Source organism: Meles meles, chromosome 8, assembly GCF_922984935.1.
Source record: "Meles meles chromosome 8, mMelMel3.1 paternal haplotype, whole genome shotgun sequence".
In the NCBI taxonomy this organism is placed as follows: Eukaryota; Metazoa; Chordata; class Mammalia; order Carnivora; family Mustelidae; genus Meles; species Meles meles.
In genome coordinates this window covers 2814964-2834854 of record NC_060073.1, presented here as the reverse complement: position 1 = coordinate 2834854, position 19891 = coordinate 2814964, and the positions used below count along the sequence as shown (strand labels likewise).

General features: G+C 62.9%; 1 protein-coding gene across 2 annotated transcripts in view; it reads right to left on the bottom strand.

The window, feature by feature from the left end:
- SHANK2 (SH3 and multiple ankyrin repeat domains 2) overlaps nt 1–19891 on the bottom strand; it is a 459520-nt gene that overhangs the window by 258522 nt on the left and 181107 nt on the right. The window contains exons 1-2 of one of the 2 annotated variants that reach the window (XM_046014852.1): nt 6109–6794; nt 1903–2218 (exon numbers count right to left, since the gene is read on the bottom strand). In XM_046014852.1, the coding sequence (XP_045870808.1) occupies nt 1903–2218; nt 6109–6304 (512 nt within the window). In that variant the 5' untranslated portion in view covers nt 6305–6794. Of the gene's footprint in view, nt 1–1902; nt 2219–6108; nt 6795–19891 lie in introns of those variants that run through there. The other variant, XM_046014851.1, reaches the window with a different exon arrangement.

Below are 19891 nucleotides of genomic sequence, written 5' to 3'. Positions count from 1 at the left end.
CAAGCAGGCGTACCCGCAGGACAGGGGAGGGTTGCGGGAAGGACGTCAGCAGCCCACGGCTCCCGTCACCAGCAGGGGAGCTGGATCCTGAACCTGAGGGATATGAGTGGCACCGCTCAGCAAGGCAGGACGGACAACAGTCCCGAAGTTGGGGGCAAGCCTGGACGTGGATCTGAGCTTCGTCTAAGGGCCAGCGTGGGCTGAGCACGTCCTGTGTGCAAGGTTTGGGCACAACCTCACTCACAGCATCTTAAAAACAACCCCCCAGGGGGCTGGTCTCTCACGATCCCACTGCACAGACGAGGCTCACAGTGTTAAGCAGCTGGCCCGGGGCAGGGTCCAGAACACGTGCCTAGAGGTCCCAGTAGCAAGCACTCAGGACAGATGCCGTGAGGACCTCCCACGCACCTGCACGGGACCCGGGGGACGGCCAGAGGGGGCCCCAGCCCTTAAGGCACCCCGGGCGCTGCTCCCTCACACGCACTCGTTTGCCGTCTTGTGGCTCCTGGCCACGCCGCCTTCCGTGGCTTATTAGATTTCGTGCTGGAGGAAGGGGACGCGCTTCTCAAAACTACAGTCATAATCCCAGGGAATGGTGCGAAGTGGAATTTGCCATCCCGGTGGGAAGCCTTTAATTTAGTTTTAAACTGTTCTTAGCACCTGGGACGTCTCCCTTGGGGTGACTCCGAGTGAGAATCTAGACCAGAGCCAGAAACTGGATCTCACTGTTTGGGGCACGAGGCGGGTGGGCAGTGGCCGGGATGGGGTGCGGACGTGGGCCCGGGGTGGGCCGGCAGCCTGAGCCTCAGGCATGAGACCCCCACCCGGGGGGTGGGAGACGTGGTTCCCACGGGCAGGTTCTCCTGATCCGGACACCTGACCCTCCGCTGCTTAGGGTCATGGCCGTCCGCCTCCTGCCGGGACCGCATGAGGCGCTAACGCCCCCTCCCACCCGGGCTCCCAGCCGGTACCCCGCTCCGGAGATGCGGAACCTACGGGACGGAGCCCCCCGGAAGCATCGCAGACGTTATCCGAGGCGTCTGCAAGCCTCGCTCAGCAGACTGGTGCACCCAGGTGCCTCCAGAGGCCTGGGTGGGAACGGGAACAAGCGGGGTGGGAAGGAGAATCTGGGGCCATGCTGGACCTACGGGGACACGTGTGTCTAACCAGAGCCCTGTGCCACCGGGAAAACACTGGTCCGTGGGCCTTCCCGCGCTACCACGGCTGAAGGCAGAGTGAAGCGCACAAACACCTGAGATGCTCACGGCGCAGGAACCGGGGGACGGGCCCGGCACGCGGCAGCACCAGCACCAGGGCCTGGGCTCGAGGCCGGGGCTGCTCCCACGGCAGCGGCTGCCCCGAGCCCGGTCCCTGGAGGCCCCAGCCAAGAGCCCACCCCCCATAAGTCCCATCGTCATGCGACGGATCGGCCAGGGGCTGGCCAGGGGAGAGCATGCTGGGGAGACTGCGGGGGGAGAGCCCAGAGCCCGGTGCGAGCCTTCATTCTGGGTCACGAGTTTGCAGTCAACGCGGCCCCTGGGAGAACTTGGCAACGGGCAGGCTGATGGCCTTGGCTCCCGTGCAGTGCATGGTTCACTTTCGGAACCAGAAGCCGATGTGCGTGAAGGAACACGAGGCCTCCAACCCTGCCCCAGCCCTGAGTCGCCCCCGGAAGCTCAGTCCCGCCCCTACACCTGCCCTGGGCGGTCACCACCTTGGGCACGTGCTCACGCAGTGACCCGACATCGAGGCTGGAACAAAGCAGGCATTCTGGCCAACCTTAGGCGTGCCTCGCACCCTCGAAACAAGGAGCCATGGCGCGGGGACAGCTTCCTCTCCCGGTCCCCTCAGGAGACCCCCGGCTCCTCGCCAGCGCCCCTCCCATCCCTGGCCACTCCTTACCCGACGTGCCAGGACGGCTGGGGCCTCTTGCCATCCTCGCCGGCACCGCCCAGCCTGTTGAGCGACGGGGACCGGCTGCGGGGCCCAGGGGCGTAGCTCCCAAGGGTCCTGGCGGCCCCCTCGGGCTTGCCGGGCGTCTGCTGCAGCAGCTGGGGTGAGAGACTGCGGTGGGAGGTGGCGGAGCAGACAGCCCAGTCGGGCGCGCTGGCGTTGAGGTTGTTGTCACTGTTGGAGCGCAGCAGGACCCGGGGGGCGGCCAACGTGTTGGGGGGCCGCCGCCGGCGGTTGGAGTACGCCGGGGCCTCTCGGAAGGGCACTGGGTCAGAGAGAACAAGAAGAGGTGGGTAAGTACGTGTGTGGCGTGGTCGATGCAGGGCAGGGGTGCAGAGAGACCCTGCTGGCCCCTGGGTGTGCAGAGCCTGCCGCGTGTGCAGAGCCCCCACCGTGTGTGGAGAGCCTGCCGCGTGTGCAGAGCCTGCTGCGTGTGCAGAGCCCCCACCGTGTGTGCAGAGCCTGCCGCGTGTGCAGAGCCTGCTGCATGTGCAGAGCCCGCCCCGACACAGAAGCAGAGACGAGATGGACACCGAAAACGTCTCCATTCCATGGAGGCTCAAGCTAAGGCTTGAGATGGAAGGGGCTCGGGGTCCACCTTCCATCCGGGCCAGCACCGGCTCCTTCAGCAGCCAAGACATGTGTGAAGGCCTCACGGTGTGGCTGGGACATAGAGCTCCTCCTTGCCACTGCCTGAACTTGGCCCCTGGGCGGGGTGAACCGGGTGCCCCTGAAATTTGTGTGCCGGAGCACAAACCCTTGAATCTGGAGTTGGGCCTTTACAGAGATGATCAAGGTGACATGGGGTCACTGGGCTCCGATCCTGTGTGACCGGGGTCCTTAGAGGAGGAGGACATCAGGACACAGACACACGCGGAGGGACGACCCCGTGAGGACACAGAGAGAGGACAGCCATCTGCACACGAGGGGAGAGGCCTCAGGGGGACCCCGCCCTGCCCGTGCCTGCATCTCAGGCGTTGGTCTCCAGGACAGGGGGGCAGTGAGTCCTGCCGTGTGAGCCCCTCCATCTCTGGGGCTTTGTCGCGGCCGCCCCCGGACACGCACGTGGCCCTCTGAGTACTGTTCAGTGGGGGTCCGCTTCGGGACCAGGCGCGCTGCTTTCTCCACCCACCAACCCAGAGCCCAGCAGTGCGCAACAGGAAGGTGTGAGCACGCCTCGTCTGTCTTCTACAAAGTTCTGGACCACAGGCGAGGCCCTCCCTCCGCCGGGTTCAGCATGCCCGGGGAGTCAGAATGAGGACACTGCCCGCAGGGACCACGAGGACAGACATCCACTCCAGCTGTTCCGAGGGCTGGAGCCAGAAATAGAAAGCGTCCTTTCTTAGAAGACTCATGTCAAGAAAAGTCGCCCTCCAGGCCACTGGAGAAGACACCGATGCCCCTGGAAGCAAGGGACGCGGGCTTCCTTCAAGCACCTGCCCCCGGCGGCTTCCCGTGCACTGTGGGATCTCAATGCTCCACAACGAGGCCAACCGAGCGAGCCCTCGGATCTGTACCGCCGTGGCCAGACCAGCGGTGCAGGGCCGCAGAAAGCATGCGCCCTCCTGGGTGAGCCGGCCTGGAGTGGGGGTCCTGGTGTCTTGAAGGGGAACACCCTGGGTAGCCCAAGGTCCCCACCGCCCCAGGTCAGAGGTTGCGGTCGTGGACTCCACGAAAGCGAAGGACAGGTGCACCCTCCGAGCCTGGGCCCCCCCATCAACCCCTGCCACCGGCCCACGGCCACGCAGGGCAGCAGAGAACACGGAGGAGTGCGGGCAGAGGTCCCCAGGGCAGAGGTGGGCCTATGGGAGCCCTGGGGACGAGGCGGCGCCGGCAGACAGCGCTGGGCTCCCCTGAGGCAGCTGTGACCCAGCGCACCCCTTCACTACCTTGCGGGGAGGGGGGCAGGGCAGTCCCGGGAAGGCAGAGAAGGAGCCAAGCCGGAGAAGCCGCGCAGAGAGGGCACTGGGAACCCACGTTCCGAGCAGCTGGTGAGATTCTGGAACGGCCGGGCTGCGACGTCCTATTTCTCGGCCTTGGCAGCCTGTACCCGCTCCCACCTGCTCCCTCTGGGAAGCCTCTCTGGACGCAGCTACGGCTCTTCAGCTGAGGCTGGCGTCCGGCTCTAAATTCCTCAAAGGACACGAACTCACCAGGGCCAGCCCAGCTGGGAGAGAAGCAGGTGACGGGGAGGCTGGCGGCGTCCTTGATGGATCCCTGGCTCTAGAGCCCAAGAGGCGGCCCCCTCAAGGGGCTCAGCACCCCAGGGAACCGGCAAGGCCTGGCCGCACCTGCCAGAGAAAACTCACGTGGGGGAGCGGCCCTGAGTTTGCTGCTGCTGGTCGTGAGGGGGAACCGCATCGGTCCCTCCCTCCGAGCAGACGGAGGCCGGAATGACCTCCACAAGGACTGAGCGCTCATCCTTTAGGGTTTGAAAAATGCACCTGCTGGTGGGTGCTTTGGGGCGACCTGACACCTGCCCGACGATGGGGTGCAGGGACGGAGAGACCTCACGGAGGGTGAACGGCCACACAGTCTGAGAGGGCGAACAGCTCCCTTGCACAGAGACAGTCAGCTAGAGGACTGGATCCCGGCGAGAAAGCCGACCCCTCCAGCAGACCCATCAAGCAGCAAGGGTGAGGGGCCCTGGGGGGCCTCCCGGACCAATCTCCCTGCCCCCACATCCGAGAAATCAAGGCTCATGCAACCCCCCTGGGGAGGGGACACCCCAGCTCCCCAGGGACGCTCCCAGACCAGGAAACGCGTGCATTCGGTGACATGAACTGCTGAGCCTTGGGTCTCCGTGACCAACCGGCCGGGTCCTTTTCTGACCGACAGAACCGGGAAGGACTAATGCCCTTAACAGAAACTGGGGCGGGGGGTGGGGAGGCTGTCCTGCCGATGCCTGAGACAGACCCGTAAGAGGACAAAGGTCTGTGAAAAAACAGAACGGACACTGGGTGAACCCCAGCTAACGTTTCCCTGCGTGTGCACGAGTTCCAGAAACAAGTAGCAGGAGAGGAATCTGGGTTAATCACGCCCGCAGATGAGCACGGACAAAGGCTGCTCTTTACATAAATTCCCAAGACGCGGGCAGAAGCCGGCTTTCAGAGCAGGGGCTCGGGAGGCGGTGGGGATTCAGGACTGCTGCCCCGGGAAGATCGAGGGACGGGGGCGCCAGTGTGTTTTCAGATATGTCCTGCCCTGGGGATCAGGTGCGGTGGGAGCCGGGATCAGAGGTGTCATTAGGGCGCGCATTCAAACGACAATTAGCTTAATTACCAAGACGCGCGTTAAATGAGCTCCCCGTGTAAGGTCGTTGGACATTTTTTCTGTTTATTCTACGGCGTGGGCTCCCGAGCACCTTCCTGATTCCTCCAAAGTCACGGCTCCATAAACCCAAATTCATAAAGCGAGAGTTCTCGCTCTGAGAAAGTCGCCTGAGCCATCCGTGGAAATGTTGATTTTTTTTTTTTGTGAAAAGGATAAAAATAACTCTTTTCCTGTCTGAAATGATTAATATTCCACCCAACTGTTTCCTTCTTTCAGGCAATCTGCGAAGTCTAAGTGGGCGGGTATTTTCTTCACTGTCTTTCATGTATTTATTTATACATTTTTTTCCCACAACAGAAAGCACACAAGGTAGGACAAAAATCCCATGCACTCCCGGAGACGGCCACGCCATGTCTGCAACCACTCCGGGAAAATGCCGCCCAGGGACGGCCCACGAGAGCCGAGGGGTGGTTCGGAGCGCGCCTGCCCTGAGCCCGCACGGCCGGCGGCGCACCCTGACCTCCCTTGCTTCCGAGCAGGTGCTCTGGCGCGCTCCAGGAAGCGGGCAGACGCGTCCAAACTTCCTTTATTCTCCACACGACTTAGCTCCCGACGTGCCCTCCGGCACGGTCACCATGGAGGCACGTTCCGGAATGCAATTGTGCAAGGGGCTGGGGGCTCAGGGCACGCACCTTCCCGCGGGTCAGGATCCCAGAGCGACTACAACAAAGCCCAATCGCGCACCCGAAGTGATCATTCCCTTCCACGAGAGAGGGGACAACCAGCAATTCTGGGAGCGACCGGAGTCCTCCCGCTCCCCTCGGAGAATCAGTCAGAAACTGCTCGTTCCCATGCACCGCGCTCCCGACAGCTCTGCCTTACCTTCCTTCTTGGTGAAGGCATTTAACAAAGACTTCATTTTCCCTCCGACTTTGGCAGCGGTCCGCTCATTATATAACCTTCTCGGATGGGAGGAAGGAGAGGAGGGCTGCCCGGCCCCTCGGCGCTGGAGCGGCTCGGACCCGGGGAGCGGCGGCGGGCGTCTGGGCACTGCGTGCTTCCGAGCATAGCTGGGCATGCCAGACCCAGCGTGCTGGCGACAAAGCCCACCCCATATTCTGTCTGTCAGCTGGGAGCCAACCGTGCGTAGACTAGGGCTGCTCTCAAACCTTGCTGCCTCTGCAGGCGTCCGTCATGTGAGCAGGGCTACTCGGCTTTTGTGATCAGTGCGTCTGGGAGGAGGGCGAGCGCGAGTCAGGCATCCTCCAGCCCGCGGCCGGGGAACCCCGGAGGCAGCCACGAGCCCGCGCCCCGACCATCCGAGCCGACACGGGCTGCCGCTCCGGCCGCTTCGGCTCTCACGCGCCGGGTGCCAGAGAGAACGCCCCGTGCTTTCCGAATTTTATTTTTAAAGAAAAAGCCAAGTTTTTCTCTGGTGCCGTTTGTCTGTCCGCTGGCAGATGCGGCGAGCAAGTCAGGACGAAACACCCAGGTCCAGAGCCTCACGCCAGACCCACACGGACAGGGTGGCCCTCGCCGGCATTCTGAATTGCTGAGCGTGACCCAGATTTCCGTTGGAAGGAATCAGACACAAGTACCTATCCCTTCTCCGGCTCACCCCATCGTGGTAATTACCCTGGAGAAAACAGGATTTCCTCCCCCCCTTCTCTCTCTCTCTCTTTTTTTTTTTTTAAAGAGAGAGAGCACAGAGTGCCACTGAGCCCTGGCTCGCCCTGATTGCAGGCGGCTGATCTGAGCGAGTGTCTTCAGAGCCCCCTTGCACGTGTCCTGAGCATTTCCACCCCGAGAGAGAGGTCTGGGAGACTCCGGGAGAGTCCTATCTGAGGAGCGCCCAGAGAAGGGGCCGCAGGCTCGCGTGCCCGGCAGCGGGTGCACGGGGCTGTCTCCGGACAAGGACAGAGGGCTTCCCGAAAATGAAATGGAGCATCCCGGGGAGCCAGCTCCGTCGCCCGACGCACCTGCTGCTTGGCTGTAACTAAGTGTGCGTTTTCTCCGTTGCCAAGAGAACTGCTTCCGAAATTAAAGAGAGAGAGAGCGAGCGCGCGAGATGAGACGGGATGAGGAAAAAGCCACGGGAACGTGTCAGTGGAATTCCATGTGGTCGACATACTTTGGGTCGACAGAAATGGCAACGCTCGGAGACGCAGGCATCTGCCTCGGAAGGACGGCCCGAGGGGTCGGACACCTGACCCACTGGCCTCTCCGTGTGTCGGGAAAGGATGGCCATCGCCGGCTGTCAAGTAGCTGCTCATTTAGGCACTGTCTCCCACTTAACACCCACAGTGTCCCAAACTGCTCAGCTATACCCAAACTCGGCCCTAGGTGACCCCTTGCCCCACCATGCTGGGTCGTAAAGCCGCAGGACAGAGCATGAGCCGTTTCCGAGGTGTGCCCTAAGAAACGCGTCTGCTCCTGGTACATGTCAACACCGACTTGCTCTCATGATTCACGTCCTTGGGGGTGCCGAGGCAGCGCTGGCAGACCTCAGTGTCTGTGGACACGTGGGGCAAGGCTGAACAGTTAACGGTTTCCGGACGCATCTCCCTTAGGTGCAGAGTGCCGTCAACAAGGACACAGCTGCTCCCCCTTGGGGAGACCAGAGCCATACCCCGATTCCTGGGGCTGGGCTGGCCGCAGGCCAGGTGCCCGCCCCGGCCAGGGCGGGAGGCCACAGAGACGGCCCACGAGGGAGCCCCTACTGCAGAGGCTGGGCCCTGCCACGTGAGCCCCGAGAGCTCGCCAGAGCTCAGGGAACCCTCTGGGAGAGTGGGAGGCCCGGCGCTGCTCAACCCTCCTCCATCTGTCTCTGGTCCATACCCTCCCAGAAGCATGGAGCCTCTTCCCGAGCCAAGTTCCCTCGCCAGTCCTCACTGCCAGTCGCACCGTGGGGGGGGGGGGGCGCACCAGGGCTGGTGGGGGTGGCACGTTGCCAGAGGCCAGCGCTGCCTCTGGAGACATCCTCTGTGCCCCTGCTGTTGACCTTGGATGAAGGGCATGGGGAAGAAGGGGCTTCCCAGGGAAAAACCGGTCCCTTTTCTACCTTGAGAAGCAGGGAACGAGACGGAGCCGGTCCCCTGTGCTGGGCAGCACGGGGTCCCCAAACAGCAAGGCCGCGTGGCCCAGACAGGGAAGCCCCAGCTGCCCCTGGTGCTGGCATATGGAGCCACGGCTCTTCATGGCACCCTTGCCCGATGGAGCCAAGTCAGGAACGGCGGGGCCTGGGGCTGGTGCCGAGAAGGGAGCCCCACCGAGACGAGGCCCAGAGGCCTGGGAACGGGACACAGGTGGCTGATTGCAGGCAGGGGCAGCCGAGCTCTCCATGCCAGGATGCTGCCCGACCCACCCAGGCTGGCGGATTGCAGGCTCCGTGCAGGCCGCGGGCGGACTCGGCAGTCAACGGCACAAAAAAAGATTCCCAGTCCTCCGCTTGGGCAGTGCCGGTGGCTGGTTAGGGGAATAAGGATCTGAGGAACTACAGGAAACTCCCCTTAGCCACAGGATTCCTTTCTACACCCTCCTGTTCCTTTAATGCACAGCTGGGAAGCGGAAGAAAACATTCACACCAACTAGGAAGGGTTGCTCTGTCGGGACACGTGCAGGCCGGCCGCACAGCCTGGGCTCTGCCCCACGGAAATCCCACCTCCTGATCCCACCCACCTGGACCATCTGAGGCCTCCTCCCCACCGGCGGGCATGCTCTCCTTGAATACTCCCAGTGACGGGGAGCTCACTATCTGCACACAGTGGTTCTCGCTCTCTGACACAGGCCGGGGCCTCCCCACCACGGAGGTGAATGCCGGCGCTGGGCTCACGTGTGTGAGTCTCCTGTCCCTTCGCATAGAAACAGGCTTGTGCCTGCCACGTACTAACTGGACGGGAGAGGCATGCCACTAAACACACAGATTCTGTCCCGACACACACACAGCCAAGGGTCTCCTCGTGGCATTTTCCACCCCGTGCTCTGGGCCATGCTTTTCCGCTCACACTGTTACTCGATGGGCTGGGGCAGCCCACGATGTCCGTGTCGACCTGCCTGAGCCGTCTGGCGCGCACCCGTGCCGCGGAAGCCCACCGGCCAGAGAGGCTGGGATGGGCGGCGTCCTGCGCAGTCGCACCCGGTGGTCGTGCTTTGGGTCTGGACCCTCCCACGGTGACCCAGGGCTGCATGAGGACAGAGAGCACGGCCCCTCATGTCACATGCATGGAGCAATCTTGCTGCCTGTCACGTGCTTATCCACGTCAGCCTGTCCTCAGGAAAGACAGACAGACATCCCGCCCTTCACGCTCCAACCATGAGGGCCCAGCCGCCAGCGCCGACTCGGGCCTCTCTGGAAAGCTGGGGCAGCAGGGGCAGAGGGAGGCGCACGTGCCCAGGGATCAGAGAGCACCGTCTCCACCGCCTGGATGGGCCGCTGGAGGACACCGAGCGGCTGGGCCGGAGAAACACACAGACGAAGCCGCAGGACGAGATCTGGACACTCATTTCTCCCTGAGGCTCCCAGAGACCCCGGGCTGGGTCCCAGACAGTGGGAGCCCTCATGCCGAGTCCCCGTCGGGCTCCCCTGCCGCACGGCTGTAGGCTTGCAGGTGTCCCAGTCCAGACATCCCGAGACGGCTGGGGTGAAGCAGCTGGCGGGCAGAGGGGGTCAGGACGCTCTGCGGTGACTCCGTCCACCTGCTCGTCCAGCCGCCCCGGAGGACAAGTGAGCGTCTTTCGAGTGAGGCACGTTTGATGTCCATGGACAGATGGAAAAGCAGGAGAGGATCAGATGGAGGTCCTTCCGTACCCCTGCCAGGAGCACAAGGGTCACCCCGAAAGGAACCCCCAACTGTCAGCCGCCCGCCGGGCCCTACGGGCACCAGCTTGTCCCCCCCGCCCAGCTCCAGCACTAGCCCCTCGGTAAGAAGCACAAAATGATAAATATGCAAATTAACAACAGACAGTAGAGCCCCCCAAAGCCAGGGCCCGGCCCCCGACCCCCAGCCGCACGGCCCCGCCGGATGCAGCCTCGGCGCCCGCCAGCCTCAAGCTCTGCTCCACCTTCCCAAACCCTCCCGCTCGAAGCCCTTTATTTGCCTCGTCTTTTGACAACTGCCTGACAACAGGCTGAAAATAATTTCATTTCTCATATAAAAAAGGCTCTTCACACATCAGAACATTTCAAGGCGCTCTGAAGTCCTGGCAGGGAGGACGCACCAGGTGTGACAAACGCGCCTCACAAAGATGCTGGTGCGCGGAGGGTCTCGGGAACGGCGCCGTCTGGTGCCCAGTCAGCCCGGCCCCCCGGCCGTGGTCTGACACCCGGTGCGGGGACAGAGCCGGCCCTGGGACCCCAGCCGTCTGAGGCAGGGGCTAACTCTGCATTCACTCCCTCGGTGGCTGGGGGCTGGCGAGGTACCCCGGCCTCGGTTTCCCCATCTGTAGGCGGGAAGGACCCAGCTCGCTCCCGGCACCGGCCGCGGTCCGCTGAGCTCACATCTGAAATGCGAGGCTGACCTTCCGGGGACGAGGCCCCGCCTGACCACTTCCCAGCTCTGCGACCCCGGGGAAGTCACCTCTCGCCCATCAAACGGGCCGCGAGCCCTGCTGCCTCCCGGGACGGTCGTGAGGATCAAGCCACGTGATCTTTGTGACGGTGCCTGGACGTCACGACTGTCAGCGGTCACTAAATAAATGCATTTAACTTCAGAACTCCACCAACAGATAGCAAGGCCTCCTCCCCGCCCTGGCCCTGCCCCGTGTCTGTCTGTCTGTAAGGGGCCAGGATGCAGCCACGGACAGACGCCTCCTCGGGGACTTCAAGCCCGCCAGATACAGGCTCGATGCCCAGCTGCCCCTTCACCCCGCAAACTGGAGATGAAGGGACAGACGCACGAACCAGCGCGAGAGGGGGCGACTCCCGGCGTCTGCTCTGTTCTGAGCGTCCCGAGGTGGTTTCCCAGGTTCAGCAGGCCGGCCTCCTGGGTTGTGCTGGAGCCGCCTGGGGCCTGAAGCCATCTCACTTCCCTGTCCCGTCCGGCCACACGCCGCCCTCACCCCTCAGAGGCCCCTGGGCCCCAGAGGACGCCTGCCCTGCGGAGCTCCAGGACTGTGTTTGCCGGCACCCCAAGGACAGGTGCACTGGACGTCAGTCAGGCCAGTGTCCTCGACATCCTTGCTGGGTCTGCCCATCTCCACCTGGAGTCCTGCCTGCCTGGTAGGTTATGGGGAGCCCTGGCTCCTTCCTTCAGCTTTCTCTGAAGCCAGGGCTAGAGGCAACCATGTGCATGGCCCAGAGCTCTGACTCAGGATGGAGCCAGGGGATGTGGACGAGCATCCCTTCAGCAAGGTGCTTGCTCCCCAGAGCAGCCAGGGGCAGCTGGCACCAGGCTGGCCTCCTGGGTGTGCTGTGACCCTCCTTTCCTGCATGAGTAAGTCAGACGGGTCCCTTGCTTGCCGCTGAGACCCCAGCCCACAGAGCCGACGAGGCTGGGGCTCGGGCGTGAATCCTCTGAGACTGTGAAATTGCAGAGGGCGGCTGTTTCCCTTCTCTCTCGGTGGCCTGGCCTCACCTCCTATCTGTGCGGGTGGGAAGGAGGGAGAGCAGGCTGGCACGGAGACAGGGCTGGATAAACAGAGGGAGGAACTGAGTCTATTTCTCCTTAATACAAACTCACAGAGGAGACGGGAGCCTCTTCCCAGAGAGGGGGCTCATGGGGGGCTACGAGGAGAAAACAGGACTCCAGAGAGTCTCAGTGGCCCGCCAGCCACACCCAGCATTTTATCTTATAGAAGCTTAAGACCAAACGGCAAGAGTGAGAGCGTGCGGCCGAGCTCGGGGCAGGGAGGCGGCAGGCCTGGGCAGGGGCGGGCTGGACCCCGATCTTCCTGCCCACCCCCTTCTCAGCCCAGGCAGCAGACCCGGCTTCCTTCCCGCGTAGCTTTAGAGAACCGCAACCTTTCTCCATCTCACAATAATTGTTAAATGAATCATACTTTTATAAATAACGCAAGATATAAAAGGCTTCCCAGCAATAATGCGGGGTTATCTTTGAACAAAGACGTAGGTGTCGGCAGCCGGGGCCGCTCAGCGAAGCTGGGCTCCTGGAGGCTCCATTGAGCCCCGCAGATAATCGGGGAGACAGGCGCCCCAGCGGGGGCCCCCTGAAGCCTCGCAGGGCCCGCGTCTCCTCCCGGGGACAGGTCAGGCTCTGTGCCGGCGGTGGCTCGGGTCGGGCACCCCGTAGGCGGTACTCACTGGTTTCCTGACACAATGACCTGCAGTGAGGTCCCGGGGGCAGGGAGAAGGGCTGGGGGTGTTGAACTGGGGGCTGACCACAGAGACGGGTGGTCACCAAGGAGCACCGTAGAAGGAGCAGCCTGCCCCCCTTCCCTCTACGCAGCTCGCCCTCACCACCACCTTCGCCACCGAGGCCTACAGACACCACGTGCCCAGCAAGCTGCTCTGACTGGGAGGTGCGGGGGGCAAGGGCCCTATGAGCCCCCTAGGTGGCCTTTCTGAAGCCTCTTACAGGGGAAACAGGCTCAGAGCCCTGAGGCGAGCCACCTGTGCCCACCTGGGCCCGTCCTCTCCGCAGACTGGCCCTCGGTCCCCACCTGTTCCCGGAGGCAGCTCAGTGTCCCCTGTGCCCACGCCCAGCGGGCGAGCTCTCCGGGCTGAGCCAGGCCCTGCTGCACCACGGGACCGCCTTCCTCCTCCGCGGGGCTTCCTGGGGGAGACCAGGCACACCTCTGAGTCCCCGTGGCAGCTCGGAGAGGCTGCGGGCGGACCGGACGGACGTGCGAGCTCCGCGCCGGCACCCGGTATTCCCTCCTCCACCTACGGAGACCCTGGCGTCGTGGCTGCCCTGCCCCCATCCCTCACACCCAGCCCTGGTCCCCAAGAATGACCCAGGACCCCTCCCCACCCCCAGGAAGGGCAGGGTGTCCGGAGGCTCTGGTGCACACGTCCAAGTCTGCAGGGACTGTGCCGGTCGCCGCCAGCCCGTCAGAAACGCCGCCGCCACCCGTGTCGGGGTGGCCACCGACCGGGCGGGGCTACCCCCTCTCTGCAGGAGCTGACTCCGACTGGCGCCCTTTTCCTGGTGGGTTACCAAATGATGGAGTCTGAGCTGCGTCCTGGCTCAGCCTCTGACTCAAGGTGGGACTCAGTTTCTCTTCTGTACCGCGGGGAGGCTAGCCCCCACCATGCTGGGCTCGCGAGGTGTCTGAGAGGGCCGCACAGACGTGGGCTGCCTGCCAATCCCCCTCCCCTCCAGCAGGACCCAGCAGGGTGGACAAGGGCCTCCCCGAGACTCAGGTGGGAGTTCCGCTTGGTTTCCCACCATGCAGTAAGGTCCCCCGAGTTCCGGAGACTGGAGGCAAGACTCGAGGCAGGAGGCCGGCACGTGGCCCCACCGGAAGCCTGGCTCTCAGTTCCCAAGGGGGAGAGGCAGGGTACACACCTGTCAGGAGCAGCAAAGCGTAGGTCTGGGGAGTCAGGACCTTGTCCTGCGTCTGCCCCCTGCCTCCTGTGACCTCAGGCACATCACCGTGGCTCTCGGGGCTGAGCACCCAGCCTGAAGGACGGTCGAGCTCACAGAGCCCGGGGTTCACTCCAGCATCTGCGGAGTCCCGGGTGCAGAGGAAAACACCTCCCACAGAGGACCCCATGGGTTTGAGCTGCGGGAGCCCACGGACTGGATGCATCCCTGGTGCTTGCTGGCTTCCCCACCAGCCACCGCGGTGGGTGCCATCTGCAAGGCCCCGCCTCTATCCCACCCGACTGCTGCAGACATGAGGGACCGGACCAGGGACCGCAGAGGCCAGGTCCACACAGAGAGAGCCCCCATGTCCTGGCGCGAGCTGGAGAGCCGACCACACCCAGCACCCAGCCGTCCCCCACACAGTGGTATCCGTGTAAAGGCAGCTCCTGAGACGGTCCGAGGGTGGCCCAAGTGACTCCATGCACAGACAGAGCAATTGTGTCCCCACCAAGTCCCTATGAGAAGCCCGCACCCTCGAGGGGAAGTGCTAGGAGGTGGGCCCTTGGGCTGTGAGGGAGGAGCCCCCCAGCTGGGATCAGGGCCCCACAGGAAGAGCCGCGGGGAGACCATGTCACTCTGCCGTGTGGGGACACGGAGAGCAAGGGGCCATCTGCAATTAGGAGCTGAACTGGCCAGCACGGTCATCTCTGGGACCATGAGGATAGATGCCTGTTGTTGAAGCCACCGGCCTCTGGTGGCTTGGTAGAGCAGCCCGAGCAGACAGAGACACCACACAGGCAGACCACGTCACTCCACCCCTGTGGGCCTCCTGAGGACAAGATGGCCACTGCCCCTGGCCCTCAACAATGCCCCTCACCTGCACAGGCCCCTGACACCCCAAACACACATCTGACCCTTCCCTCTCTGAGCTCTCCACTGGACGGGGCCACCTCCCTTCCCGTGCTGGTTCTGTCCCAGCCCCAGTTCTCACTCTCATGGCCGCCTTGTCAGAGGTGAGTCGGCCTCCTCCCCCGCGTCCTGTCGTCGCTCCTCCTTATGTTCCTTTCACTGCATCGATCGAAACTCGAAATCACGCTATTTATGAGTTTGCTTGTACTGGCTTTTTCCCTCCAGGAAAATGTTGGCAGGGGCTGAGTCTGTGCTGTCTGCCCTTCCTCCGTAGCACAGAGCTCAGACCCTCCCATGTAAGTTTGTTTCCTATCTTCATTCAGCAGAGGAGTAAAGAAATGGAGGGCACCTTCCCGCCTTCCGTCCTGGACCTGGTGGTTGAGTCGTTCGCTTGGCCTCACTGCTTGCGAGGTCTGCTTCTGGAACCCTTCCTGCCGCCAACACCGTCTCTGCACAGCTAGATCTTTCTGGACGGCATGGGCCAGGAGAGGGGGTTCGCACACCTTTCTATCTTCAGGCTATAGCACACGACCCAGCACAAACTGGGGACCCATACATCCACGTGCTGGTTATGTTTGGTCCCTGACTGGCCATGTCAACGCCTGGCTTGTCTGCTTCTGTTAATTGTGGTTTTCTCTGCACGTCGCATTCCCCCCCCACCCCCGCTTCTTTGCGTGTCTAGTAATCTTTGATTCCGTGTCAGCCATTGTCTTTGACGTGTTACAGAAATTCTGGATTCTGTTACTTTTCTCTGAAGGCTAGCGAATTTTTCTAGCAGGGGATAGAATTATTGGCAGAACATGCCATTCTGTGAAGATGTGGCTTTAGGTTTGTGTGTGTGTTTGGGGGGAGGGGGAGAGGAGATCTGCTGACTTGGTTCTGGGATAAGATTCTGACATCACGGGCCCTTCTGAGTTTCCAGCAGAAAACCCAAAATATTTCCCAAGCTCCTTGAATGGGGCAGGGCTCAACTTAACACTCGTCTCTCTCATGGGGGTGGGGGGGGAGACTGAAGCCTCCCTCAGCTGTCTGAGATTTAAGATGCTGTGTTCCACTAGGACCCTTGGACTCTCCTCCTGCACTTGTTAGTTCAGAAATCAGTCCAGAACTTGAGGAGGAGTTTAGGTGCAGATTTTGGGCTCGTCCCTTTGTAGGATTTCTCGCCTCTATTTCCGGCCATTCAGGGAGCCCTGACCCTGACCCATAACCACTGAGATCTCAATTCAACTCCCTTTCTGTCAGGGGGATCCCTCATTAATGTACATCTCCTCCGGCAGACTCCCCTTTTCGTCGAGGGTCCCAAGTTCTCTCTGCCTTTGGTTTCCTGCCAAAGCCTATAAGCCGCAGTTGCTATTTTTGTCCAGAATTTACTGCTGTTACCAGCAGGAGGGCACATGGGACGCGAGCCGCTCTTCATTATTGGAAGGCAGGAGTCAGGGGCTCATAAATACATATTAAGCAAAGAAGTGCTCTGTCCCCATTGCACACACACACACACACACAGAGTATCTAGCAGCGAGCGCCCGATTTCCATGTCTGGAGGTAGGATGCGTGCCTAGCGGGAAAACAGTGTGTGTCAAAGCAGAGAGAGGCCCAAGGTGAGGAGGCCTGGGGGCCTTGGCCACGGACCATGTCAGCAGAGAAGCCGGGGGCAAACATCAGCTTCCGGCACCCTGATGTCCTTGCCGCCCGCCTGGGCAGCCTCGCAGACCGTGAGACGGTGGACTTCAACACCCCTGAGTCTGATTGCCATGAATTTTGAGCCCCTCCGTTGGCTGGAGGGATGGGCGGGTGCCAAGGCAGGGCCCCGCCTCTCAGATCAAGGTGTCACCTGGTCGGCATGTGCAGGCGCCAGGAAGCCCTGGAACGGGAGGCGTTAGCAGCCGTGCTGAGTGAGCGGCGGGTCGGTCCCCACCTGGCTCATCCCTCGAGCAGATCCTGCCGCAGGTTCATATTTTAGAAACTAATTAAGCCTCGTGACCGGTTCAACCTTCAGGCGAATTCCTCCCAGGCCTCATCAGGCACCGCGGCCGGGAAACCCGATCCAGGAAGAAGCCAGCCCCACAGGGCGGGGAAGCAGGGCGGGGACGGCAGACCTGGTGTGGGCGGGCCGGCGCGTGAGGAGCCCCGGACACTGGGCGCGGAGGGCGCGGACCCCCGGTGGGTTCCCGACATGTGGTGGCACGAGCAATCCGGGACGAGCAGAGTGAGGGGTTCGGAGGACAGCGGCAGCGTGGCCGTGCCTTGGATGCGAACCCCAGCGCCATAACCGTGGCTTCCCGTGGCCAAGCGCCACCCACCACCGGGCCTGTGACACGTGTCCTTCTGTCCACGCCCAGCTTACAGACACAGAGGCTGAGACCCGGAGAGGTCCTGGAGCTCGCTCCCCAGGCCCGTCACTCCAGGGCTGGGCCAGCCTTACTGTCCTGTGCCCTCAGGGTCCCAGCCAGCCAGAGGTGCCCTAACCCACGGACGCTCACCTGGGAACCCAGGGGCAGGGGATACTGAATGAACAGGCTGACTCGGGTGTCTGTGTGTCCCCACCCCACCTCTGCTCGGCTGTGAGCCCTTCCCTCCCTGGGCCTCAGTTTCCCCATATGCCAAGTACGGAGCCAAGTGGAAAGCCCTCTAATGCTTCCCAGCTGAAAAACCCAAGGACCTTGTCTGCATGAGGAACATGCTTGTCTGAGAGGGGCAGAGGGTCCCCAGGGCTAGCCCGCAGGATTTCATGGGCCACCCGGGGAGGCTGGAGCCTGCTTATGCAGGGTCTCCTGGGCAGGCTGACGACAGGACCCCAGGGTCTCAGCCCCAGGCACTGGGCACTTCTGAGACTCAGGTCAGCTCAGCGCAGGCCAAGGGACTTGAGTGAGCTTCCTGGGGGGCTCACCAACAGCCCAGTTCTCTCTGCTCTTGCTCGGGGTGGAGAAAAGACATGGGGTCTAGGAATAAGTGCAGAATGACCACAGCCGCAAGGGACACAGTGGGTAATGTCTGTCTGTCTCCTGCCCAGAGCACCGCGGGGGCCGACTCCCACCCTCGCCATGCACCAGAGCACCCTGGGGCCCAGAGCGCATCAGGACCTTTCCTGAGGTCACACACCAGCCAGACATGGGCTGGATCTGAAGCCGAAGTGTCTGCCCTCGTGCCATTCCCGACCTGGCAGCTGACCCCATGCCCTGAGCCCTGCACGAGGGTCTTGAGCCCCAGGCCTGCCCTCCCTGGGTGCCTGCCCCAGCTCCCACAGAGTCAGGGTCTGCATGGCCCCCCGTGTCTACACCCTTCCCCTCGTCCTCCATGGGATGTTGCCCACGCACATGGCAGCTTCTCGTAGGCCTGTCCACGCGTCAGCCCAACCTAGCCAGTCGGGGCAGGTCTCAGCTGCTGTCCCAGCCCAGAGAGCCATCCTCGAGCCTGCACTGGCCCAAACCCCGCTTCAACTCCAGAGGTGATGGCCGTCTGCCCTCGGCAGTGGCCCTCGGGTGTGTCCTACGCTCTTCCTGGCGTGGTCCTGTCCCTGTGGCACGGGAGTACGGTCTGCGTCCCCACCCACCTCTCTGTGCTCCCGCTCTGCAGCCCACCTGCGCGGGAGCCGTGGCGGGCCATGTGCGGCAGCAGGAACGGGCAGGTCACCCTGGAGGGCTCCCGTGGCACTGGCCCATCTCCGGCAGCAGCTTCTATCAGGAAAAGACCAGAAACTCTCTCTTGTTCCTTTTTAAGGACATTAGAAGTCAGTCTTGCCTTGGCTGGCCTTGGGGCCGAAACTCAAGCTGGAAAGACAAAGCCAGTGTGCGGGAAGTAGCGCTGTCCTGCGTGGGGGCGGCCGGGGCCATCCATGAGACCTTCCAGAGTCACTGTGGGGGAGTCCGAGGTGGCTGAAGTGGGAGCCACGGAGGCCTGAGGCCACACGGTTACCAGGAGGACCCTGCAACCTGCCGATCCTCGTTGAGCCCGTGCCGCGGTCGGGCTGTGCAACCTCAGCCAGGCTGTGTGACCTCTCTGAGCCTGTTCGCTCGGGTGGTGCCCTTCACACTCGGTCCTCTCAGGGGCCCCTTCAGCTGGAGAAGCGGGCCAGGGGGCAGGTCTACAGCCTGGCACCAGCGAGCGCCTGCCCTGGAGAGCGTGTGAGCCCCTGGGCACCCCGTGCGCTTGCTGAGCAGAGTCCCAGGTTCCAGGGTACACGGGCCTCAGTGCTGTCAGAACCCGGCTCCTCTGCACAGCTCAGGGCTCGTGCTCAGGGATGAAGTCGTCCTGTCTGCAAGCTGAAGGAGGGCTGCCGTGAGGCTCCCAGGGACAGCAAGCACGGCTCCTGCTGGCCGGCGGTGATTGAAGGCCCAGGGCACCCCTTGCAGCCCTTGCCTGAGCCTCTGCCTTCAGGCCCTGGCCTGGGAACCAGCCCCCCAGCCAGGTGCTGGACGTGAAGATGGGAGGAAGGCCCCGGCTCATGAGCAGTCAGCTCAGGAGTTCACGGTCTCCCCTAAAGGGGACATCTTCAGAGGAGTCCCTGGTCTGGGCATGCGGGCACAGGACGGGCCCTAGGGGGAGGATCAGTGACTCACACCTGAAACCCTGGGACCAGATCTCCCTGCAGAGTCTTGTCTGTCTGCGTTTGGGGTGGTGAGAGGCTGGGAGAGCCCCAGGTCGAAGGGGGACAGTCATCACGCACTGAGCCACACGGTCACCTGGTCTGCTTCCGACCAAGCAATTATGCAAAAGCCACAGAGGTGAGTGGAGGGACAGGTGCCGCTCCAGAAGGTTCCCGCCAGCCAGCACGATGCTCTCTGCTGCGCAGGCTGGGGGCGGGGAGCGGGGCAGCCAGGCTGGCTACCTTTCCTGATGTCCTAGGATGGCTCGGAGGGGCAGCGTCTCTTCCACACAGGTGGCTGCGTCCGGCCCGGGTGCCCTGGGGGCTCTGCTCCTCTGTGTGTCCGGCCTCTGCGACCGGGAGATGGTGAGTCTCTGCTGTGCGAGCCCCGTCCGTGGTGTTCGTTCCCGCACCCCGGCCGACAAGCTCCGGGTCTTGGGTGAACAGCTGGTCCCCCTTCCTCCGCCCTGTCGCCTCCCCAAAGACCCCCGAGCCCTTCCGGGAAGGGGCCGCGGCACAGCACAGGGAGTCGGCCTGGGGAGCAGCCCCGAGCCAGTCCACTGCCGGCCCCACTCACGTTTCTGCACAGACAGAACCTTCTCGCACCATTGTCCCGACCACGGGGGCTCCCTCCACAACACTGGCTGCGCTCATGAAGGCTCGGCGTAAAGAAACCCAGCCGCGTCCT